The 26510-nt window shown below is 42.9% G+C and overlaps 1 protein-coding gene and 1 pseudogene across 15 annotated transcripts in view; one reads left to right on the top strand and one right to left on the bottom strand.

The window, feature by feature from the left end:
* Positions 1–416: 416 nt before the first annotated feature.
* On the bottom strand, positions 417–775 carry LOC100415098 (ribosomal protein S26 pseudogene; annotated as a pseudogene).
* A 16238-nt stretch (positions 776–17013) lies between these two features.
* REPS2 (RALBP1 associated Eps domain containing 2) overlaps positions 17014–26510 on the top strand; it is a 248826-nt gene continuing 239329 nt past the window's right edge. For all 15 annotated transcript variants that reach the window (XM_035289249.3, XM_035289252.3, XM_035289256.3 and 12 more), the window contains exon 1: positions 17014–17417. In XM_035289249.3, coding sequence (XP_035145140.1) covers positions 17169–17417 — 249 coding nt within the window. In that variant the 5' untranslated portion in view covers positions 17014–17168. The remainder of the gene's footprint in view (positions 17418–26510) is intronic.

The following is a 26510-nucleotide window of genomic DNA, read 5'->3' on the forward strand; positions in this document are numbered from 1 at the left end:
AGAAGCCAGCCAAAACCCGCCAAAACTAAGATGGTGATGAAAGTGACCTCTGGTCATCCTCAAGGCTCATTATATGTTAATTATAATGTATTAACATGCTAAAAGACAATCCCACCAGTGCCATGACACTTTACAAATGTCATGGCAATGTCTGGAAGCTACTCTATATAGTCTAAAGCGGGGAGGAACCCTTAGTTGGGGTGATGCGGGGAGCAAGAGTGGGAACTCCCTACCCCTTTCCTGGAAAACTCATGAATAATTCACCCCTTCTTTAGCATATAATCAAGAAACAACCATAAGTATACTCAGTCAAGCAACGCATGCTACTGCTCTGCCTATAGAGTAGCCATTTTTTTTTTTTTTAAGTGCAATTTCCGTGTAATTTTTCTGCAGAGAATAGTCTTCAGTCTTTTAAGGACTCAGCTCCTTACATGGGTTTTGGTGGGGGTCGTGGGGCAGCACCTGCAGGTCTAAATCGGGGTGGGGGTGTTCGGTCCTTGCGGGCTTCACGAGATCGATTCCTGACTACTTTGCTGTGAATTGCACAACTCACACAGTAATGTAGCTGCACATACAGCTTGGGAAGTACGTAGGCATAGAAGACGCTAGCTTCAGAAATGTCCCTGATGCCTGCTGTCTCCACTATGTTTCGAATGACGAATTTCTTAATGGCCTTGTTCTTGGGCATGCATTGGGCATGGTCCGTGCAGCAAATAGGCTGCACGTGGCCGCGGCCCTTTTTGGCATGATCATTGTTCCTTCGTTTCTCTGTCATCTTGGAGGCACGGACCGGAGAGAGGATGGAGTAGCTATTCTTTTGTCTCTTTACTTCTCTAATAAACTTGCTTTCTCTTTACTCTATGGACTTGTCCCAAATTCTTTCTTGCACAAGATCCAAGAACCCTCTCTTGGGGTCTGGATTGGGACCCCTTTCCAGTAACAGAGCTACCCAACTAAGTCACTCTTGAACTCCTGAACCTCAGAAACAGATAATAAATGTTTGTTGTTCAAGCTGTTGTTATGCAGCAAGAGATGACTAATACAATTCCATATCTTAGGCACCTTGAACTCACACTGCTTGGACAGCTGTCTGAATATGAAGCTAATCTTTTCCCCCAGATTCTGCTGTAACATGTAAATAAGAGTAGATGAAGAGGGGAACATTTCCAAGACACAACCAAATCTACATTGTCACTTTGGAAACTGGTACTCATGAGATTATAGTACTTGCTCAGAAGTCATCAGAAAACAGCCAAACTAAAATTTAAGTTTTCAGTGACTGGCTGGAACTCCTAGAGAAAAGAGTTAAATAACTGAGTAAAAATGTGAAATAAGACATGGAGTTGGGAATGAAATCATGTCATGAAAGTACGTTTAAACTAGGAGGGAATTTTGTTGCAAAGGAAAACATAAACCTCTTATGAGAGGAAATCTTGGAAGGATACTTTGCCACTGTGTTTCTAGTACGTTCCTGGTAATTCTGATTCCTCCCATGATTTAAATCGACATTATTTTTTAAAATTTTAAGTTTCTATTTTAACTTTAGGGGGTACATGTGCAGGTTTGTTGCATGAAGCTGAGGTTTGGGCTTCTATTGATCCCGTCTCCCAGATAGTGGACACAGTACCCAATTGATAGTTTTTCAACCCTTGATTCCCCCTCCTTTTGGAGTCCCTAGTGTCTGTTTTTCCTACCTTTATGTTCATGTGTACTAAGATTTAGCTCTCACTTATAAGTGAGAACATAGGGTATTTGATATTCTGTTTCTGTGTTAATTCACTCAGGATGTTGGCCTCTACCTTCATCCATGTTGCTGCAAAGGACATAATTTCATTGTTTCTAATGGCTGCATAGTATTCCATGATATATATGTACCACTTTTTCTTTACCCAATCCACCATTGATGGGCAATGAGGTTGATCCCATGTCTTTGCCATTGTGAATAGCAATGTGATGAACATGTGAGTGCATATATCTTTTTGGTAGAATGTAAATCAACCATTATTTATTAAGTATCAGATGAGTAAGATATGCTCTTTGTCCTAAAAATGCTACTTGGAAATATCCTTAACTGTGAAAAAGGGTATATTGGCCTCATCATCCTCATTTAGTTCCTTTGTTTGTTTCTACGGTTCTGTATTAAGAAGCAGTTTTCATTTTCTTTTTTCTTTACACCAGTGTCACTTGCCAAAGCAGTTTTCTTATTTAAAATTTATCTCCAAAGAGAACTTATGTACCAAGAAGAGGAATGCTATGCATTTAAGAGTTACAGTTCACAGAGCAGGCATCACTGTTGATGGAAATCAGTTAACTGGAATTGTGATTTATTTACCTGCACTCTCCTGTGGGTTGTGACACCCCCAAGGAAGTGATAAATGCATTTGTGGCCTCACAAGGCAGAGAATAGAATCCCAGATGACTCAGTGGCCACATCAACTTGGTCAAAGTAGAAGAGGATAGGAAACAAAAATGAAGAATGAGACCACAATCTATATTCACCGTAAAAGGATCCTGTTTGTAGTGCTGGGGTAGCAGGCTTTGTTTATTAAGTGTAATTCTATATAGACTCTACTGAAAGCACTTAAATATTTACAGGTTGGCTTGTGCTGCACATTTTTTTTTGTGAGATATGGATCGTATTACTCTCTGATACAGAATCCTGGCTCAGGTTGGATTATTTGGGAGCAGAAACTGAGATGGGGATTTTTGTGTTGGTGCTTTGATGGAGAAGTGCTCTCAGAGGAAGGGGTGTGAGGGAAGCAGGATGGGGCTGAAGAGGGAGCTAGGCAAGGAAGTGATCTCTGCTGGTGACTTCCCTTAGCCTGAACCCATGGGCCACTCTGGAGCATGATCAGAACCACAGTCGGTCCCACTTTGAGACAGGGAGCTGGCCTTTTATGGGAGTCAGTCATTGCCTGTGGGCTGTTTCATGGGAGGTGATGGAGGTGTAACCTCCCTGAAGTGACTTGTTTGGCTGAGGGCTAGTGTCCAAAGAAGGGAGCAGCTGTGAACCATTAGTAGATAGCACTCACTGGTATGTCTATCATTTGGTGAAGGGAATCTTGGCAGTAAGCCAACAGTGCCTACCGTAGGTCTGAAATTTTCTCATGGTCATTATAGCAGAGTCTAGCCAGATATTCCCCAAAGCTCCTTCCTTCTAGTTGGGTACACAGCTTAATGATACTTCCTAGCCTCATTTGCCATATGACTGGTTTCCAACCAATGGAAAGAGAGGTGATTTTTGCCACCTTTGGGCCTGACCCACCGATAAACCCCAATCTTTCCAGCTCTTCTGAGTTCCCACTTGCTTTCTGCTTCTGACCACTAGATGCAGACGATCTAGTGGAGGACTTTGAGGTCCTAGGGGATGGAGGAGCCAGTAGACAGTGTCCCTGAATGAATATGACTAAAACCACCCTTTCTACAGGGGCGACATGAGCACGAAATAAACCAGGATTTTGTTAACCCTCTGACATTTAGGGATTGTTACAGCAGTTAGCCTACCCTGACTCATTTGCTGAACATTCAATTTTTAGAAACATAACCAGCTTTGGAAAATTTGATTTTCAGAATTCTATCAATTTAATCGATTCTAATCCTTGCTCTCAACTCTATCATGACTAAAATGCTGAATAACAAAATTTTTTTCTTAGTTTTTTAAAAAATAGAAAAATAGCTCTAAAAATAAACCTGTAATGATACATTTGAGTATTATGGGCAATTTTTTGAAGCACCATGAAAATATGCGGTCATGATAATAATTGTCCAAAACCCTGCTCTGGGAGACAAAGCAAGAAGCTGCTTTCCCAAGGTTCACAAGTAGTGAGAACTGTTGGCTCCAGCTTGTCTGACTTAACTATTGGGCTTTACCAGTGCACGGAAAGCTTTTAATATTTCTGCTCAGCCATTCCCAGGATCATCAAAGGCTTAATTCCATGGAGAGGGGTGAACTGCTTGATACTTTACATAACAGGGCAGCAGGGCTGCTGAAAACAATTCTTTGTTACTTGAGAGCAGCCACCTTCTCAGTTTGTTGGGCTTCAGAGGACAAAGTTAGTATAGGAAGAAAGAGGGCACACGATCACACATCTGCATGGGTGCATGTGCACACACGAACACACACACACACATGCACACAAGGGTGGGTGCAAAATATAACTTCACCAAAATTCCATTTTTTTTTAGACAGGGTCTTGCTTTCTTGCCCAGGTGCCATCTCAGCTCACTGTAGCCTTGACCTCCCAGGCTCAAGTAATCTTCTCACCTCAGCCTCCCAAGTAGTTGGGACTACAGGTGCACACCGCCATGCCTGGGTAATATTTGTAGTTTTTGCAAAGATGATATCTTCACAAAAGATGTTATGTTGCCCAGGCTGGTCTTGAACTCCTGGGGTCAAGCAATCCATCGGCCTTGGCCTCCCAAAGTGCTGGGATTACAGGCCACCATGCCCAGCTGAGAAAGTAATTTGTAAGATTCAATTGTCATTAGTGGCTTGTGGGGCGCATGAGGGTTCAAAAACTGAAACCCCTCTTTTTCTTGATGAGTTTAGAACTACCTGGGTAAGGTCCATGTGCACATCAGCCCTGTTGTTGCCAGACTTGGGTTGGAGATGCTGATTAGGATTGTGGCCACACTCAGGCTACTTCTTACATTTTATGTCCCCTTTCTTCTCCTACCTCAAACAGTCTAGAAAACAGACCCATACCTGGGAAGCTGCAAGGAAATTGCTCTCTTCCAATCATCAAGTCCCGCAGGTGGTAACAGAGAGGCCCCAAACTAGGTGTGCTTTCTAGATAGAATCAGGGTTAGAGTGGGGTAGAGTAGAGTCCCTTCAGAGGGCAACAGAATTCAGAGACGGTAGTAGGTGAGAGAGATCAGGGGGGAGGAGGAAGAGAGAGAGAATATTAGAGAATTAGTCTGTTCTCACACTGCTAATAAAGACATACCCAAGACTGGGTAATTTATAAAGGAAAAAGGTTTAGTTGACTCACAGTTCCACATGGCTGGGGAGGCCTCACAATCATGACAGAAGTTGAAAGAGGAGCATAGGCACATCTTACATGGCAGTAGGCAAGAAAGCGTGTGTAGGGGAACTGCCCTTTATAAAACCATCAGATCTCATGAGACTTATTCACTACCATGAGAAGAGCATGGGAAAGACTCACTTCCATAATTCGATTACCTCCCACCAGGTCCCTCTCATGATATGTGGGAATTATGGGGGCTACAATTTAAGAAGAGATTTGGGTGGGGACACAGACAAACCACATCATGGGGGAAAAAAGAGAGAGAGAGAAAGAGGACACAACCAGGAACGATCAATTTCTTTTCGCTTCATCACTTCTCTCACTTCTCTTTCCTTAGAAAAGAGTGAGGGGGGCTGGGAGAAGTGCCAATGTTACTTCATCAATATTCCCTCCTGAGGAGTAGAGAGAAAGCTTTCTCATGAAAAAATGAGGCCAGGGGAATAGGATTCTCTCTCACACTGTTGAAGATCTGTCTTTTTTCACTACCAGCAGAAAAAACATTGAAATCATTCAAACAGGTGATTATTTAGTGTTTACATTGGCCCACCCCTTAATCAATACTTTTCAAAACTCACCAATCTTTGAGATATACTCAGTAGTACAGTCATGCATCACCCAATGACGGGTATGTTCTGAGAAATGCGTTTTTAGGCATGTTTGTCATTATGTGAACATCACAGAGTGTACTTACACAAATCTAGATGGTATAGCCTACTACACACCTAGGCTATGTGAAAGTTGTCAGAATCAAAATGGAGTCGCTTGTGTTAAAAAAACAACCTGAAAAATAGAGCTGAGGAAGGCTGTGAAGAGAGGGTTCTCACACTTGTATGCCTTAGCAGAACTACAACAAGAGACTGCAAAAACTGCAAACTTGCGCAAAGGTCATCACAACCTTCTGCAAAGACATTTGTCCAGCAATTGACTGTCTAACCTTGAATTGGTGCCACCCTTGTTATTGATCCTTGTAGCCAAAAATAACCATTTCAAAACAATTATGTAACCTTCATTTTTCCTTGAAAAAAAATTTTTGTCTTCCTTTACCTCCATGAATATGCACAAGTTTACTGTGGCATACATAGTCCCATTGCAATGCCCTATTCCCAAATGAACAACCTTTCCTTTTCTTTCTTTCTTTCTTTCTTTTTTGAGACAGGGTCTCCCTCTGTTGCTCAGGCTGAGTGCAGTGGCACAATCATGGCTTACTGCAGCTTCAACATCTTGGGCTCAAGCAGTCCTCCTACATCAGCTTCCTGAGCAGCTAGGACTACAGGTGCATGACACGATGCCCCACACTCAGCTAATTTTTCTTTCTTTTTTTTTTTAGGGGGGGAGGAGGAAGGGAGGGAAGAAGGACGGTAGGGAGGAAGGAAGGGATGAAGGAAGGAAGGAAGGGAGAAAGCGGGGAGGGAGGGAGGGAGAGAGGGAAGGGAAGGAAGGAAATCAAGCAATGAGAGAGACATTGCCGACCTGGATCTAGAGGTTTACAAGTTGATTTTTTTTTGAGAGAAGGAAAGAAAAAAAAAATAAGTAAAGGAGAGGAAGAAAGAGGAAGAGAAAGAGGGAGAGTAAATGGAAATATTGCTTTATTTTGAAAAAACTTGGGTATTAATGTTTCATTTAAGCTTATGGGTAGGTGTGATGTGGTATTGACAAGAATGTATATTTTGTGTATTTGAAGTGGAGAGCTCTATAAATATTTATTAAGTTTACTTGTTCTGGATCTGAGTTCGAGTCCTTGATATCCTTATTAATTTTCTGTCTCATTGAATCTAAGTCTCCTATCTGGGTGTTAGGATCGTTAGCTCTTGTTGTTGCATTGATCCTCTTACCACTATATCTTTGTTGCTTTAAAATCTATTTTATCCAATACGAGAATTGCAACTCCTGCTTTTTATTTATTTATTATTTATTTTTGCTCTCCATTTGGTTGGTAAATCTTTCTCCATCCCTTTGAGTCTTTGTGTATCCTTGCATGTGAAACAGGTCTGGATGTAACATGCCGTTGGGTTTTGGCTGTGTCTTTTGATTGGGGGATTTAGTCAATTTATATTTAGGGTTACTGCCATTTGATGTTGACTGGCTGTTTTATCCATTCGTTGGTGTAAATTCTTCTTTATGTTGGTGCTCTTTACTTTTTGGTGTATTTTTAGAAAGGCTAATACTGGTTGTTTCTTTCTGTGTGTAATGCTTCTTTCAGAAGCTCTTGTAAAGCAGGCCTGGTGGTAATAAAATCTCTGAGTTCTTGCTTGTTCATAAAAGATTTTATTTTTCCTTCAGTTGTGAAGCTTAGTTTGGCTGGATATGAAATTCTGGGCTGAAAGTTCTGTTCTTTGAGGATGTTGAATATTGGCCCCCACTCTCTTCTGGCTTGTAGAGTTTCTGCTGAGAGATCTGCTGTAAGTCTGATAGGCTTGCCTTTGTGGGTAACCTGACCTCTCTCTCTGGCTGCCCTTAGTATTTTCTCCTTCGTTTCAACCCTGGTGAATCTAACGATTATGTGCCTTGGGGTTGGTCTTCTTGAGGAATATCTTTGTGGTGTTCTCTGTATTACCTGGGGTTGAATGTTGACCTGCTTTGCTAGTTCGGGAAAATTTTCCTGAATAATATCCTGAAGGGTATTTTCCAGCTTGGATTCATTCTCTCCGTTGCATTCAGGTACACCTATCAAACGTAAATTTGGTCTTTTCACATAGTCCCACATTTCTTGGAGACTTTGCTCATTCCTTTTTATCCTTTTTTCTCTAATCTTTTCTTCGCATTTTATTTCATTAAGTTGGACTTTGACCTCTGATATCCCTTCTTCTGCTTGAACAATTCGAGTGTTTAAACCTGTGCATACTTCTCAGAGTTCCTGTATTGTATTCTTCAGTTCCATTAATTCACTCATACTCCTCTCTAAGTTGTCTATTCTCAATAGGATTTCATCAAACTTTTTTTCAAAGTTCCTAGTTTCTTTACATTGGGCTACAACATGTTCTTTTAACTCACCAAAGTTTGTTATTAACCATTCCTTGAAGAGTGATTCTGTCATCAGGATGCGCTCGTTCTCCATCAAGCCTTGTTCCATTGTTGATGTGGAACTGTGATCATCTTTAGAGGGAGAGGCGTTCTGACTTTGAGTATTCTCAGCTTTTTTATGCTGGTTTCTTCCCGTCATTGTAAATTTATCCTCCTGTCGTCTTTGAATTTACCAACTTTCAGATTAGGTCTCTTGAGTGGACGTCCAGGTTGTTAGTTCCCAGGGCCAGAGCAGCAGCGTTAAAACAGATGGTGCTTTTCTGCCCAGGATTCTCCTGTCTGGCTTCCTTCTTGTGTCTGTAGTAGGCGACTCTGCCTCCCGGGGCTCCAAACCTCGGTCAGAAGGGGAACCGGTCCCGTTTACTCTGCGCTGAGCGCTGCCGTGCCGAGGTGTCGTCACAGCCTCTGCGCCGGGCTCTGGTGTTGTGTTGGGGGCCCGTGTGGGTCCTCCAAACCTGTTTACTCTGCTCCGAGAGCTGCCATGCCGAGGTGCCGGAGGAACTGCTGCGCCGGCCACGAGAGTCGCGCTGGCCACCCGTGTGTTTCCTCCACTGGGGGATCTTCTGCTCCATGAGCGACCAGAATTTGTCTGAAAGTGTGGTGTCCTTTAGTTCTCCATGCTTTCCCTGAGAGCTGCAATCCCTGGATGTTAGCGATCGGCCATCTTGGATCGTTCCCCGCCGCTAATTTTTAAATTTTTGGTAGAGACAGAGTTTTGCTATGGTGCCCAGGCTGGTCTTCAACTCCTGGGCTCAAGTGATCCACCCATCTCGGCCTCCCAAACACGAGGATTACAGGCATGAGCCACCGTGCCTGGCCATAAACATCATTTTCTTCTAGAAAGCCTCTCTCTGATAGTTAAGTTGACAGCTATATGGTATAGCCTATTGATCTGAGACTACAAACCTGCAAGCACAGCATGATTGTATTAGTCCATTCTCATACTGCTATAAATATATGCCTCAGACTGGGCAATTTATAAAGAAAAGAGGTTTAATAGGCTCATGGTTTTGCAGGCTGTAAAGGCAGCATCTGTTTCTGGGGAGGCCTCATGGAGTTTTTACTCATGGTGGCAGGCAAAGCGGGAGGAGGCATCTTACATGGCAGGAACAGGACTGAGAGGGGTTGGGGGGAGGTGCCACACACTTTTAAACAACCAGATCTCATGAGAACTCGCTCACCATCATGAGAACAGCACGAAGTGGAAGGGGCTAAACCATTCATGAAGGATCCACCTCCATGATCCAATCAACTCCTACCAGGCCCCACCTCCAGCACTGAGGATTATAATTGAGCCTGAGATTTGGATGGGGACACAGAGCCAAAGCATATCATTTCACCCCTAGCCCCTCCAAAATCTCATGTCCTTCTCACATTTCAAAATCCCATCATGCCTTCCCAATAGTCCCTGAACATGTTAATTCATTCCAGCATTAACTAAAAAGTCCAATGTTCAAAGTATCATCTAAGGCAAGGCTAGTTCTTTCTACCTATGAGCCTGTAAAATAAAAAACATGTCAATTAATTCTGAGATACAATGGAGAGATAGGTATTGGGAAAATACAACCATTCCAAAAAAGAGAAATCGGACAAAAGAAGGGGGCTGGATATAGGCCCCATGTTAGTCTGAAACCCAGAAGGGCAGTCATTAAACCTTAAAGCTCCAAACTAATCTCGTTTGACTCCATGTCTTGTACCATGTGCTCCTAAGGCTTTGGGCAGCTCCACCCCTGTGGTTTTGCAGGGTTCAGCCCCCATGGCTGCTCTCATGGGCTAGCATTGAGTGCCTGTGGTTCTTTCAGGTGCAGAGTGCAAGCTGTTGGTGGATCTACCATTCTGGGATCTGAAGGATAGTGACCCTCTTCTTACAGCTCCACTAAGCAGTGCCCCAGTGGGGATTCTTCAACCCCACATTTTCTCTCTGCACTGCCCTAGTAGAAGTTCTCCATGAGGGCTCTGCCCCTTCAGCAGTCTTCTGTATGGAATCCAGGCTTTTCCATACATCCTCTGAAATCTAGGTGGAGGCTCCCAAGCCTCAACTCTTGCACTCTGCACACCTGCAGGCTTAGCACCAGGTGGAAGCAGCCAAGGCTTGTGGCATGCACCCTCTGAAGCAGTGGTCCGAGCTGTACCTGGACCCCTTTGAGCCAGGACTGGAGCTAGAGCAGCTTGGATGCAGGGAGCCATGTCCCAAGGCTGCATAGAGTGGCAGGGCCCTGGGCCTGGCCAAGGAAACCATTCTTCCCTCCTAGGCCTCTAGGCCTATGATGGGAGAGGCTGCCATGAGGGTCTCTGAGGCCTTCTCCCTATTGTCGTAGGTATTAGCAGTTGGCTCCTTTTTATTTATGCAAATTTCTGCAGCCTGCTTTAATTCCTCCCCTGAAAATGGGCTTTTGTTTTCTACCACATGACCAGGCTGCAAATTTTTCAAACTTTTACACTCTGCTTCCTTTTTAAATATAAGTTTTAGTTTCAGATCATTTCTTTGCTCACAGATATGAAAATAGGCTGTTAGAAGCAGCCAGATCTTATCTTGAACGCTTTGTTGCTTAGAAATTTCTTCTGCCAGATACCCTAAATCATCTCTCTCAAGTCCAAAGTTTCACGGATCCCTAGGGCAGGGGCACAATCCAACCAAGCTCTTTGCCAAAATGTAACAAGAGTAGCCTTTGCTCCTGTTCCCATCAAGTTCCTTATTTCCATCTGAGACTTCATCAGCCTGGCCTTCACTGTCCATATCACTATCAGCATTTTGGTCACAACTGTTCAATCAGTCTCTAGGAAGTTCCAAACTTTCCCTCATCTTCCTGTCTTCTTCTGAGCCCTCCATACTTTTCCAATCCCTGCCCATTACCTAGTTCCAACGTCACTTCTACCTTTTCAGACATCTTTATAGCAATGCCCCACTTCTGGGTACCAATTTTCTGGAAAAAACATAACATAAAGAATAGCTCTGCAATGGGAGTAATTGGATTCCACGAGACAGAGTAAATAGAGTATCTCTTGGCTATTTCTGAAAATATGATCCTTCTGGCTTTTCTGGCCATCATGGAGCCAAAACAAGTGTGTAGACTTTGAACCACAAAAAAGCATACTCTTTTCTAAAGGTTCTTGTTTACTGTCAGCCTTAAGGATATGAGTGCTTCTAGTTTCTAAATTCTTATCTGTGTTTATTTTGAGGTTTGATAACTATTTCTTCTATTGAAAAAACTTGTAGAAATAGAGAGCAGTACTTGGCATTCCTTAGATATTAACACATTTTTACAAATGCCATTTTTTTTCTTCATGTGCCCTGGGTTTAAGTATTACTGCTGTTGGGTCCCTCTTGGCTGTGCCCCACATCTTTTGTTGAGCAGCTCCTCTCTTACATCTTGGAGACCTTCAGAACTGCCCTTTTTCTTGACTCAGCCTGTTGTTCCCCACTCATTATTTCCTGGTTGGCAAGTCTCTGGGGCTCCTCCCTTTCTGTCATGTCCTTTTACCTCCAAAGTTCCACCCAGTCTCAGTCAACAGCCATCTCAGCACCCCTCATCAAGCCTTCCTGGCCGAGCTCTGGCTCATGGATTTTATCTTTTCTCTAAACTCCCACAGCAGTTAACCTAGAGCACACAATTTAGAACTTAATTATATATTGTCTTTCATTTGTTTTTATGTGTTAGTTTTGTCTCTTCCAGTGAGGCTTCAAACTCCTTGAAAGCAATGCGTCTTGTATTAAAGAAAAATTCCTCTCAGTACTTCGATAGGGATACAGTAAATAGTCTCCATTCTATCAATAAATGTTGACTGTCTCACTGATAGATTGATAGGCATAGATGTGAGACTTTTTACCTGTCTCTGTCATATCTGGTGCTTAATTAATATCTGTCAAATTTATTATACTGAGTTGAGTCATGAAGATCAGTTCTGAATCTGGTATTCAGTGGGACAAATCACACTGTCTCTGCATCTATTTTTTCATATGCAGAACGGAGATAAAAAATGTCTTCCCAACCCAACCTACCTCAGAGAGTTACTATAAGGCTTAAATGAAGTAATGGGTACAAAAGTGCTTTGAAAAGCTTTGCAGCTTTTTTCTCCATTGCATGAATGTTAGGGATTATTATTCCTCACATTTTCTTTCACAGTAGTCACCGGGTAAAGTAGGGTTTGGTGTGTATCCCACAGAGTGTGCCCCTTTCCAGCCTCTATTAGAATGGTGGGCCATTCTCAGGGAAACCTGAATACAACCAGAAAGGTAGGAAGAGAATAAACATCTGGCTTCCAGTTTTCCTGAGAAGGTATCACAGCTATGGAAAATACAAAGGTGGTGAAATTTCTTTTCTTTTCTTTTTTTTTAGATAGTTTCACTTTGTCATCCAGGCGGGAGTGCCTTGGTGTGAACTCAGCTCACTGCAACTTCTTCCTCCGTCCAAGCGATTCTTGTGCCTCAGCCTCCAGAGTAGCTGGAATTACAGGTGTGAGCCATTATGCCCAGCTAATTTTTGTATTTTTAGTAGAGACAGGATTTCACCATGTTGGCTAGGCTGGCTCAAACTCCTGGCCTCAAGTGATCTGCCTGTCTTGGCCTCCCAAAATTCTGGGATTACAGGCATGAGACACTGTGCCCGGTCTTCTTTCCTTTTTAAAATTCTTTTCTTCTTTTTAAATTTTAAATAGAGGAAGGGTCTTATTACATTACCCAGGCTGGTCTGGAATTCCTGGGCTCAAGTGATTCTCCTGCCTCAGCCTCCCAAAGTGCTAGGATTGCACCTATGAGCCACCAGGCCTGGCCAGGTGGTGAGATTTTGAAATGGAAATTCCCAAGTGAAGTTATTTTTTATTGCTCCTAATTTACGTATCCTTTCTGAAAAGCTTAGTGAAGAGGTGAGAACTTCTTCCTTCTGGAGAAGATCCTCTTCTCTGTTCCATTTCTCCAGATTCCAAAACGGAAATGTTACTCTGGTTGACATCATTTTTTATTTTTCTTCTTCTTATGTATCTCTCTTCCTTCTCTTCCCCTTTCCTTTCCTTCTTTTTGTATTTACAATTTCATGATTTTTTCCTCTTCTCTCATCCTGACCTTGGTCCTTTAGTTGGCCATATACCAAAGTATATTTATCATCAGCAGTATTTCTTGAGGTGTTGTTTGTTTACTGTTTTTAATAAAAATAAAACTATTTGGGGTGAAAGTTATATATATCCCTTTAAGAAAGCAAATTCTAAGATGTATTAACATTTTTTGATACATAATAATTGTACATATTTATGGGGTATATGTGATATTTTGATACATGTATACAACGTGTAATGATCAAACCGGAATAACTGGCATATCCATCATCTACCATTTCTTTGTGTTGGGAACATTTCAAATATTCTAGGTATTTTGAAATGTACAGCAGGCTGGACATGGTGGCTCATGCCTGTAATCCTAGCACTTCAGGAGGCTGAGGCAGGTGTATCACTTGAGTCCTAGGAGTGGGCTAGCCTGGGCAACATAGCGAGACCTTGTCTTTATAAAAAACAAAAAAAATTAGCTGGGCCTGGTGGTGCACACCTATATCCTAGCAACTCAGAAGGCTGAGGCAGGAGAATTGTTGGAGCCCAGGAAGTTTAGGCTGCAATGAGCTGTGGTTGCACCATTGCACTCCAGCCTGGGTGACAGATAGAGACCCTGTCTCAAAAGAAAAAAAGAAATATACAATAAATTATTAATTATAGTCACCTTACTATGCTATCAAACACTAGATTTTACTCCTTCTAACTGTATTTTTGTATCCATTAGCTAATCTCCCTCCATCCCCCCCACCAACTCTTCACAGGCTGTGACAGCTATCACTCTACTTCCATGAGATCAACTTTTTCAGCTCTCACACATGAGTAAGAACATGTGATATTTGTCTTTCTGTGTCTGGCTTATTTCACTTAACACAACGACCTCCAGTTCCATCCATGTTGCTGCAAAATGACAGGATTTCATTCTTTTTTATGTCTGAGTAGTATTCCATCTCGTATATATAACACATTTTCTTTATCCATGCATCTGTTTGTGGACACTTAGGTTGATCCGTATCTTGGTTATTGTCAATAGTGCTGCAATAAACATGGTGGTGCAGGTATCACTTTGATTACTGATTTCCTTGTGTTTGAATAAATGCCCGGTAGTGGAATTGCTGGATCATATAGTAGTTCTGTTTTTAGTTTTTTGAGAAATGTCCATACTGTTTTCTATAATGGCAATACTAATCTGTATTCTCAACAGTGTATGAGACTTTCCTTTTCTCTTTATATGGAGTGAGATAATATCTCACTGTGGTTTTTATTTGCATTTTCCTGATAATAAATCATGTTGCGCATTTTTTCATATACTGTTGGCTATCTGTATGTATTCCTTTGAGAAATGTTTATGCAGATCCCTTGCCTACTTTTTAATGGGATTATTATTTATTTATATATTTTTGCTGTTGAGTTGAGTTCCTTTTATATTCTGGATATCAGTCTCTTGTTGGATGAATAGTTTGCAAATATTTTCTCCCATTCAGCAGGTTGTCTCTTCATTCTGTTGATGCTTCCTTTGCTGTGAAGAAGTTTTCAGTTTAATATAGTCCCATTTGTCTATTTTTGTTTTTTTGGCCTGTGCTTTCAAGGTCTTAGCCATAAAATCCTTGTCCAGACCAATGTCCTGAAGCATTTCCCCAATGTTTTCTTCCAGTAGTTTTATAGTTTTAGGTCTTATGATTAAGATTAAGTCTTTAATACAATTTCAGTTGATATTTGTATATGGTGAGAGGGAGAGAGAGAGAGAGAGAGGAGAGAGAGAGAGAGAGAGAGAGAGAGAGAGAGAGAGAGAGAGAGAGAGATATTTAGTTTTATTTTTCTGCATATGGATATCTAGTTTTCCCAGCACCATTTATTGGAAATACTGTCCTTTCCCAATGTATGTTCTTGGTGCATTTGTTGGAAGTCAGTTGGCTGTAAATGTGTGGGTTTATTTCTGGGTTCTCCAGTCTTTTCTATTGGTTTATGTGTCTCTTTTTACGTCAGTACCATGCTGTTTTGGTTACTATGGCTTGTAGTATATTTTGAAGTCAGGTAGTGTGATACCTCCAGCTTTGTTCTTTTTGCTCAGGATTGCTTTGGCTATTCAGGGTCTTTTGTGGTTTTATACAAATTTTATGATTTTTTTTCTATTTTTGTGAAGAATGTCATTGCCATTTTGATAGGGATCACATTGAATCTGTAGATTGCTTTGGGTAGTATGGTAATATTAACAATAGTAATTCTTCCAATCCATGAGCATGCGATGCCTTTCTGTGTTTTTGTGTTCTCTCTCTCTTTCTCTGTAATCAAAGAGATACCTGCACCCCCATGTTTATTGCAGCATTATTCACAATAGCCAAGATATGAATCAACCTAAGCATCCATCAACAGATGCATGGGTAAATCTCTCTCTCTCTCTCTCTCTCTCTCTTTGAGATGGAGTCTCGCTCTGTCGCCCAGGCTGGAGTGCAGTGGTATGATCTTGCCTTACTGTAACCTCTGTCTCCTGGATTCAAGTGATTCTCCTGTCTCAGCCTCCCAAGCAGATGGGACTACAGGCACGTGCCACCATGGCCAGGTAATTATTGTATTGTTAGTAGATATGAGATTTTACCATGTTGGCCAGGCTCATCTTGAATTCCTAGACTCGAGTGATCTGCCTGCCCCAGCCTCCCAAAGTGGTGGGATTACAGGCGTGGGCCACTGCACCCAGCCTGAACTTTCTTTTAAAAGTAGCACTTTTAATCCCAGCACTTTGGGAGGCCAAGGGGGATGGATCATCTGAGGTCAGGAGTTCGAGATCAGCCTAACCAACATGGTGAAACCCTGTTGGCAGGCATCTATAATTCCAGCTACTCAGGAGGCTGAGGCAGGAGAACCGCTTGAACCTGGAGGTGGAGGTTGCAGTGAGTCGAGACTGTGCCATCGTCCCTCCTGGGCAACAAGTGAGAAACTCCCTCTCAAAAAAAAAAAAAGTGGCTAGAGTACTGGCCACTTTTTTCTTGTGGTGGAAGCAAGCACATTTGAAAAACAGTGTGTATACTTTAGGATAGGAAGGAAAGGAGAGAGACGACATGGGCAGGGGTGGAAAGATGTGAGTTCTCATATTGATTTTGGGCGTGAGCTTGAACAAGTTTTGTACTTACAAAAAATGACTGTTTTACCACCAAAAGAAGTGCTTCCTTTGGAGAGTGAGGATCCTGTGTTACCGAGGTTTGTATTTTCGGGCCCTAGCATCTAAATCTGCTACATACTAGATATTCAACTAGTATTGGAGGAATGAACGTGAACACGGCAGTTTCCTCATCTGTAAAAGCAGAGTTTGGACCAGATGATCTGCAAAATGGGTCTTTTTATACTCTTACTACTCTAGTACTTACGAGTAACGAACATTATTCTCAACTCCTGGTTTGAGCCAGGTCTGAGGAGGTGGCCTAACTCCTATACCACCCCGAACACTCTGGGGTCAGTGGGACCCTGTTTGGACAGACGTCTGTGTCTTCTAGCTCTTTAGGACGTGAGCAGTACTGCTGTGGAAGAAAGAAACCTAATTTCCCATGCCTTGTCCCTTTCCTGGAAAGGGCACGGCGTGGTGTGGTCACCACACCTGCCACAGCCTTTAAGCGAGAAAACATCACAGCCTTCCCCGCTCCCCGAAAAGTGCTATTCTCCGGTTGGGTCTAGATGCCCCCTTCCTAACCAGGGCGTATGGCCAAAGACTCCGCTCACTTCAAGTGTAGGCTTGGAAAGGCACCGGACCCGCCTTCCCTGGGCGGTGGAGCAGGTGAAGGGCGGAGGGCGGGCGGCTGGGTTAGTTACCTGGCGCTGGGCGGGGCAGGCGTTAGGCGGGGGCGGGGCCCGGGTGAGATCCCAGGCTGTGATTGGGCCGCGCCGCGCCTGTCTCCATGTGCCGCGCGGCTGAGGCACAACATTCAAGCCCGGGGGCGGGGCCCGCGGGCTCCCGGAGGAAGCGGCAGCGCGGCAGCTGCGGGGCGTGGGGGCGGCGGCGGCGGTGGCTGAGGCCAAGGTGGCGGTGGCTGTGGCGGACACAGCGGCACCCCAGCTAGGGACAGGGCTCCGCCGCTCCCCTTTGCAGGCCCCATGGAGGCGGCAGCGGCGGCGGCGGCGGGTGGGGGCTGCGGCTCCGGGCCGCCGCCGCTGCTGTTGAGTGAGGGCGAACAGCAATGCTACTCCGAGCTCTTCGCGCGCTGTGCCGGCGCCGCGGGCGGGGGCCCCGGGCCTGGGCCCCCCGAGGCCGCCAGAGTCGCCCCTGGCACGGTTACTGCGGCCGCTGGCCCGGTGGCTGACCTGTTTCGGGCGTCGCAGCTGCCCGCCGAGACGCTGCACCAGGTAGGTCCCTCCGCCTCCTGTCCCTGCGCCTCCTGTCCCTGCGGGTTTGTGGGGATAGTGTCTGCGGGGGCGGAGGTTGCGAGTGGGGCGGCAGGGCTACCCCCAGGGACCCGGAGGCCTCGACCAGTTCTCAGAGAGAGAGGGCTCTGCAGCCAGGGATGGCGGCGACGCCCTTGTCCCCGGGGGACACCAGCCTCCTCCGCAGCTCAGCTCCTCGCCCAGTGCTGGGTGCGCTCTCCCCATTTTCCTTCCCTGAGACTGATACTCCCTCCCCTCCCCCGGCCATTTCTGGGGTTCTGCAGCCGTCCAGACCTAAAGTTTGTCCTGTTCTGAAAGTGGTGTTTGTTTTGGCTGCTGTCCGTTTTAACCTCTGCTCGCTGCTCCTGCCCCTCCCTCTCCTGAGTGGGCTCTCAGGGTGCCTTGCTGGGATTTGAACTTGAAGGGTGTGTGTGTCTGTAGGGTTTGAGCCCAGGGCTGAATATTGTCCTCTCTATGTGCTTGTGATATGTATGTATCTACTATATATAACTGCCCGTAACATATTTGTAAATATTAATATTAAATCGAAAACCTTAATGACAAGTTGCAGAGCAGGGACACCGGACTGCAAGAGGACGTTTGTCAAGTCAAAGCCAAATTTCCCATTTGAGGCTAGAGGTGGACCTCAGAAGTTCACCATGGGGAACAGCTGTAGTTTCCCATCTTATCATTACTTGGACTTCAAATAGAATCGAAAAGTAAGAGGTGTCATAGCTACCACCTTTTGGCTGTTCTATACCTAGAAAAGGACTAGGGGATGAGCCATACCAGACGCTGTTTTTGTTTTTTGCTTTCTTTGGAGCTTGGAGAAAGACTACTTGACAAGCCCTTTGTCTGTCATTTCATGTCACCAGAACTTCATGGTGATAAGATTGTTAATATCAGGTTCAAAACGTGAAATGAAGCTTTTCCTAAAAGCAATAGTATGAATGTTATTAACACCAGTCGAATATTTAGAGTGACGAGTGGTATTTTAAAATCTAGTTTCAAAGGAGATCTGAGGGTTTTACCACTTGCAATGTCATTGTGTTCGTTTGTATTTTTTAAAAAAATTACTTAAGACTACGTTTTATACTGCTAGAGTGTGCATATGGCTATATGTTTGTGAGCATAACTTTAGACACTTTGTAATCATTCACCTTTCTGAATTTGGGATTTCTGAAAATATAACTAGTAGTCACAGAACTTAGCATGGCTGTTTGTCCCTAAAGAAGTCCTTGATATGTAGACAGTTCTACCATTGCTGATGAGTACTTGAGCTGTACCAGGTAAAGAGAAAGTCAGTGTCTTAAAACACAAACCATGACTATTACATGAGGCCCTCAGAATACTCCCGAGCATAATATGTTTATTCAGTGCTGTAGCTGCTTCCCAGCTGAAAGAGGAATAATTGACTGAGGCTATACAGCAGTGACAGCTGGGTACCTATTAAATTTATTTTGTTGTCAGTAATGCATCGGATATTATAAGAGGAGGTGGGCATATTAAATCTGAATATGTTGGTTGATGCCTCCTTAGGGATTGGGAAGAAGGATAGCCTGTTGTTAGAACCCATACTTTCTTGAGGTACCTATGATTTTAAGACCAAAGGCACAGTGCCTTTGCATGAATAAGATTATGTTTTTGATGTCCAGTTGAAATCTGCTTGCAAAAGACTGCTTCAAATACTGACAAAAGGGGACATCCCTACAAGATTGCTTGGAGTGAATCTCTCAGAGCTTGAAGCTCCCTTATTCAGCCCATGAAAGCAAACGCACATCACCCCCTTTAATCCAACAAAATTACCATAACTCAGTATTCTTGGTACAGGTAAAAATGAACATTGAAGGCAAACTGGATATGTAATCCTAAGAGAGTCAAAGTCAGCAACCAGCAAACACCTAATTTTCACTCATCACCTTGGTGCTGAGTGTATGCTCCATCCACTTTAAATTCCATCACCCCATCAGTGTATTAGCCATTCTTTAAAACAAATGTAGATGTTTTTACCCTTTCCCTGTTAATCAGGAACCTGTAAGTTGAGATTTAAGTGGCCCAACAGGTATAACTGCTCAAATCTTGGAGGCACTAACAAGCCCTGGTATTTTCTATGGTAACAACCAGGTTTTCCTCTTAATAAGCATACAATTAAGATTACCATAATAATGTTCCAGGAAGAGTGAGAATCTTGCAGTCTTACAAGTAAATGCTTAATAAAAATACCTGATTTTATTTGCTCCTTGGAGTAAAAATAAACCACTATACTTGTTACTTGGTTATGGAAGCGAGCCTCTTAGGGTTTTTTCCCCAGTTGAGATACACACACACACATATATGTGTGTATGAGATATATGGCATATGTATACGAAATCTGAACTTTTATTTTTTTGAGACTGAGTCTCACTCTGTTGCCCAGGCTGGAGTGCAGTGGCATGATCTCAGCTCACTGCAACCTCTGCCTCCTAGGTTCCAGCAATTCTCGTGCCTCAGCCTCTTGAGTAGCTGGGATTACAGGCACCCACCATCACATCCAGCTAAGTTTTGTATTTTTAGTAGAGTCAGCGTTTTACCATGCTGGCCAGGCTGGTCTCAAACTCCTGACTTCAGGTGATCCACCTGCCTCAGCCTCCCAAAGTGCTGGGATTACAGGTGTGAGCCACCGTGCCCAGCCTCAACATATTTTTTAATAGACGATTTTTTCAGAGCAGTTTTAGGTTCACAGCAAAATTTAGCAGAGTACCCATATATCCCCTGTCCTGACACAAGCATAGCTTTTCCTACTCTCAACATCCCACACCAGAATGATAGAGTTTTTTTACAATTGATGAACCTACATTGACACATCCTTATTCCCTGAAGTCTATATATTAGGGCTCACTCTTGGTGTTGTACATTCTTTGGGTTTGGAAAAATGTATAATGACATGGATCCACTATTGTAGTATCATACAGAATAGTTTCACTGCTCTAAAAATCTGTGTTCCACTGATTCATCCCTCCCTCTCCATTAACACGTGGCAACCACTGAATTTTTTTTTTACTGTCCTATAGTTGGAGTCATACAGTATATAGGCTTTTAACATTGTCTTCTTTCATGTAGTAATATGCACTTAAGATTCCTCCATGTCTTTTTATGGTTTGGTGGCTCATTTCTTTATAGTGCTGAATAATATTCCATTGTCTGGATGTACTACAGTTTATTCACCTACTGAAGGGTATCTTGGTTGCTTCCAAGTTTGGGCAATTATGGATAGAGCTGTTATAAACATCTGTATGCAGGCTTTTTTGTTACATGCAGGATATAAGCTTTTAACTCATTTGGATAAATAGCAAGGGGAATGATTGCTAGATTGCATGGTAAGAGTATATTTAGTTTTATAAGAAACTGCCAAACTGCCTTCCAAAGTGGTTGTACCATTTTGCATTTCCACCAGAAATGAATTGGTCTCTTTACGAAGTATTTATTTTCCTTTGCTGACTGATTTTAACAGCAGGATTCTAGCACTAGGTGGAAAACGTATGTAAGTTTCTGATGTGTGTCAGGTACTGTCCTAGGTGCTGAGGTTATAATAGTGAACCCAACACAAATCTCTGTCTTCATGGAGCTTATGTTCCAATGCAAATGGTTTTATACTTCAGAGTTTTTTTTTGTTGTTGTTGAGAAAAGACTTGAAATATAACATTCAAAAATAAAATATCAGCTGGGTGCAGTGGCTCACACCTCTAGTCCCAATGCTTTGGGAGGCCAAGGATGGGAGGATTGCTTGAGGCCAGGAGTTTGAGACCAGCCTGGATAACATAGCAAGACCCTGTTTTTATCTACAAAAAATAAAATAAAATAGCCAGGCAAGGTGACTTGCACCTGTAGTCCTAGCTACTCTGGAGGCGGAGGCAGGAGAATTCCTTGAGCTGGGGAGTTTAAGGTTATAGCAAGCTATGATCACACCATTGCTCTCCAGCCTAGGCAACAGAGCAAGACCCTGTCTCAAAATTAAGTAAAGTAAGGCTGTCAAACGCAAACCAAATATGTGTCAAACCCAGACCTGATTCTCATCACATGCCATGCTTTCTAGTAAAATGTGGGTCTTTGAATACCAACAAAATACTTTATAACCTGGGAAATCAATCACTCTAACATTTGTAGCTCTGTCTTGAAATATTAAACAAAACCATTTACCTGTTCTTAGACATATTTTCTTTTTCTAGTTTAAAAGTGTTCCATTCTGTCATTTTCCACCTAGTGCTAGAATCCTGCTCTTAAAATAGGTCAGCACAGGGAAATAAATACTCTGTAGAGAGACCAAAAGACCTTTTAAAATAGGCTATGGCCGGGCCCAGTAGCTCGTGCCTGTAAATCCAAGCACTTTGGGAGTCTGAGACTGGAAGATTGCTTGAGCCAGATGGCAAAACCCCATCTACACACACACACACACACACACACACACACACACCCTACTTAATTCTCTCTGGGGTACACCTGTAGTTCCGGATATTCTGGAGGCTGAGGTGGGAGGATCCCTTGAGCCTAGGAGTTTGACGCTGCAATGAGCCATTATGACACCACTGCACTCCAGCCTGGGTGAGAGAGTCAGACCCTGTCTCATTAAAAAATAAAATATCTACCTTAAAGCAGCAAGTTTTGTATTTGATGTAATGAATTAACAAACTATATAGACTGCTTTAAAATATCTGTCTTTTAGAATAGTGTCTTAGTCTCTGGGAATGCTGTGCATATTCCAAGTCATCATTAAAATTAGTTTTCATTTTCTTAAAAAATTTTAAACATATATACATTTTATTGGAGTTTTCTTTTAAAATTCAAAAATGAGAACATTATTTTTTCAAAGCCAAGTAACAGAAGAGTATATAAGGTCAATTTGGTGCATATCTCTTTACATTTCTTTCTATGCTTATGTAAAACATACATGACTTAGGTAATTATACACATATGCTCCCGATCTCATCTGTATTAAATTTTTTTGTTATACTTTAAGTTCTGGGATACATGTGCAGAATGTGCAGGTTTGTTACATAGGTATACACGTGCCATGATGGTTTGGTGTACCCATCAACCCATCATCTACATTAGGTATTTCTCCTAATGCTATCCTTCCCCTAGCCTCCCCCCTACCCAATGACAGGCCCCAGTGTGTGATGTTCCCCTCCTTGTGTCCATGTGTTCTCATTGTTCAGCTCCCACTTATGAGTGAGACATGTGGTGTTTGGTTTTCTGTTAGTTTGCTGAGAATGATGGTTTCCAGCTTTGTCTATGTTGGTTTTCATTTTCATGATAGTCAATTCTTGGACATTAAGGGGAATAATTATAAAACACAGCTTCCATATCAAGGGAAATCACTGATGGTTAAAAAACAACAGTAAGTGTTGTCTGGTTGTTTAAGCAGCTTTGATTGAGGCAAATAAGTAAAACAAAGCTGTGAGAAGTAGGGAATATGAAAAAAATCTGTGTGCATGCCCTCACCTTTGGGAAGAAGTCCTTTCTGAAGGCTCTCTTCTGATTCTTTGAACCAACTCTTTAATAATTAAAGAAAATTATAGGTAAAAGACAAATTCTTGTGAACTTTTGCTCATTGCTAGATTATTAGCCAGAACTATTTTTTTAAAAATGTAAATGAAACAACTTTATATTTTTATATCTTTAGATCATATCATTTTGTAACTCTACTTTAAGGAAATAGAGGCCAGCGTATTAAAACAGTAACTAGGGGCTGGACACAGTGGCTCATACCTGTAATCCTAGCACGTTGGGAAGCTGAGGTGGGTGGATCAACTGAGGTCAGGTGTTTGAAACCAGCCTGGCCAACATGGTGAAACCCCGCCTCTACTAAAAACACAGAAATTAGCTGGACGTGGTGGTGCGTGCCTGTAATCCCAACGACTCGGGAGGCTGAGGCAGAATTGCTTGAACCCAAGAGGTGGATGTTGCAGTGAGCTGAGATCACACCACTGCACTCCAGCCTGGGGAACAAGAGCAAAACTCCATCTCAAAAAAACCCCAACAAAACAAAAACAAAAAAAGCCCACAAAAAAAAAAAAACCCTCAGTAACTACGACTAACTATATGCTGTTTTAGATTAACAGTGTTTTTTCTTTCTTTCTTTTTTTTTTTTTTTTTGAGACGAAGTCTTACTCTTTTCCCCCAGACTGGAGTGCAATGGTGCAATCTCGGCTCACTGCAACCGCTGCCTCCCCAGTCTAAGCACTTATCCTGCCTCAGCACCTCCTCCCCCCGAGTAGCTGGGACTGCAGGTGCATGCCACCACGCCTCACTATTTTTTTTGTATTTTTAGTAGAGACAGGGTTTCACCATGTTGGCCAGGCTGGTCTCGAACTCCTGACCTCAGGTGATCCGCCCACCTCAGCCTCCCAAAGTGCTGGGTTTACAGGTGTGAGCCACCACGCCCGGCCCTTTTTTTCTAAAAGAGAATGAATGCCAGTAGATATAGGAAGTATCAGAGCCAAACTATTGCCTGGTTAAAAGGAGTACCTCTGCATAATAGTTACTTGTCGACTCTTTTGTAATAAAATATTTCAGGCATGCAAAACTAGAGAGTCTCCCAACAAATAACTGGTATGCACCACGCCATATAAGAAGTAAAACAGTCCAGCTAGAGTGAAAGCTTCCTATGTCCCCTTCTCTGGTCTCATTCCCCTCCCTCCCTACCCTGGAGGTTACCACAGTTCTGAATTTGGTGTGCATGATTTGAAGATTTCTTTCTCCTTTTATTGTATGTATATATCGATATATATATTTGTGTATATATAAATCACTAAAAAAAGGTATTGTTTTGGATGTCTTTTCAACATAAGGAATGCTGTATTCTGTGTAACCTTCTGCAACTTGCTTTTCCTCTCATTGTTATGTTTTTGGAATTCATCTTGTTGACACATGTAACTTCAGTTCATTTATGTTTCCTTTTAAAAAATCTTTATTAGTTACATTTACAATGACTCATTGTTGCAGTGCAGTAAAGAGACCCTTATGCCAAAGGGAAGTAGGTGGCATTTTTCCTTATTTATATAGAATGTCACATGACTGGGGGACTGTTCGAAATGTGTATGAACATTAAGAACACCTTTATAGACAACAGAATGCACACTTATATTCTGGAGGGTGCTAGGGAATGTTTGAGCTAATTCATTGACTTTCATGGGCTTTCTTTTTTTTCCTTTTATTTTTTTGAGATAGGGTCTTGCTCTGTCAGCCAGACTGGAGTGCAGTAGTCTGCTTATGGCTCACTGTAGCCTCCACCTCTCGGGCTCAAACGATCTTCCTGCCTCAGGTTCCCAAGTAGCTGGGAATACAGGTGTGCAGCACCAAGCCTGGCTAATTTTCTTTTTAAAAATTTGTTGTGGAGATAGTATCTCATTATATTGCCCAGCCTGGTCTCAAACTCTTGGGCTGAAGTTATCCTCCCGCCTCAGCCTCCCAAAGTGTTGGGATTACAGGTGTGAGCCACCACGCCCTGCCTTTTGTCATCTTTTTTAAAATGGAAAATATCAAATAAGTGGATAGAATAATGCATTAAACCCTGATGCACTTGCCATTCAGGCTCAACAACCATCAGTGCATGGTTAATTCTATTCCATCTACATTTCCATCTTTGTTCCCTCTCCCCTTTGTTATTCTGAAGCAAGTCTTAAACATCAGATGGTTCATAGGGCTTATCTTTAAGGAAGGAACCAGGGTAGGCAGAAGGAAATGGAAACATACAGGGGTTTAAGTTGGGCAGAAAAGGTACCTGTGACCTATGGTCAAATGGCAAGACTGATGATGGTTCAATACAGTCAAACCTTTGGCTGTCATGGAGATAGCTGGGCTTGAAAACTGATTTAGAATAGTTGGGAAACCTGTAGGGAGATTGAAAAAGTTACCAACTGAAGACCAGGAATACAAGTGGATTCGAACATTGTCCTAGTTTCACACTCCTAAGTAGGGGTTGTCCTATTTTAAGGGTGTAGACAGTTGGGTTTGAGGAAATCCTGAGTTGTATTGCTAATTATTTATAACTTACTTTTTTTTTTTGAGACAGAGTCTTGCTCTGTTTCCCACACTGGAGTGCAGTGGTGTGAGCTTGGCTCACCGCAACCTCCGCCTCCTGGGTTCAAGCAATTCTTCCTGCCTCAGCCTCCCGAGTAGCTGGGACTATAGTCACCCGCCACCATGCCCAGCTAATTTTTATATTTTTCAGTAAAGACAGGATTTTGCCATGTTGGCCAGGCTGGTTTTGAACTCCTGACTTCAGGTGATCTGCCACCCTCAGCATCGCAAAGTGCTGGGATTACAGGTGTGAGCCACTGCGCCTAGCCTGCTTATAACTTTAAAAAGAGAAAGGGGTTTTTCAAACTTTCTGTTGTTTTGCATAGGCAAGTTTCTCTTGTTTTGTATTCATGGCATGCTATTCTTCATACTTATCTATTGGTGGGCAACTAATTAACCTGAGTTGCTCAGGACTGGAGAGTTTCCTGGGGCATGGAACTTCAGTCTTCAGATAGTCCTAAGCAAACTGGGATGGTCACCCCCTCTCTTGGTTGCTGCATTAGTTATCTATTGCCCTATAATGAGTTACCACAAACTTAGCAGCTTAAAGCAGCACACAGTTATTCTCTCCCAGTTTCTGTGGGTCAGGAATCTGGACATGGCTCAGCTGGGTCCTCAGCTCAGAGTTTCATAAAGCCACAATCAAGGTGTCTGGAGCTTGGAGACCTCTGTGGAGGTCCAACACTTGGTTGCAGAATTCAGTTTCTTGTGATGTTGAAACAGAGGCTCTCAACTTTGAGGCCTCCTGCAGTTCTGTCCACATGGCCTTCTCCATAGGCAATTCGCAGCATGGCTGTTGGCTTCTACAAGGCCAGCAGGAGAGTGACTCTCTCCAGTCAGCTCAGACAAGTGGCATTCCATCACCTTTGCCATAGTCTGTTAGAAGCAAATCACAGGTTCTGTCTGCTCTCAAGGGGAAGGGATTATACAAAAGCACAGAGACCAGGAGGTGAGAATTTTGGGGTGGATACCTTAAAGATCTTTCCACCACAATTGCTTTCCAGGATTTGTCTGAAG

This window comes from Callithrix jacchus, chromosome X (genome assembly GCF_049354715.1).
Source record: "Callithrix jacchus isolate 240 chromosome X, calJac240_pri, whole genome shotgun sequence".
Lineage (NCBI taxonomy): Eukaryota > Metazoa > Chordata > Mammalia > Primates > Cebidae > Callithrix > Callithrix jacchus.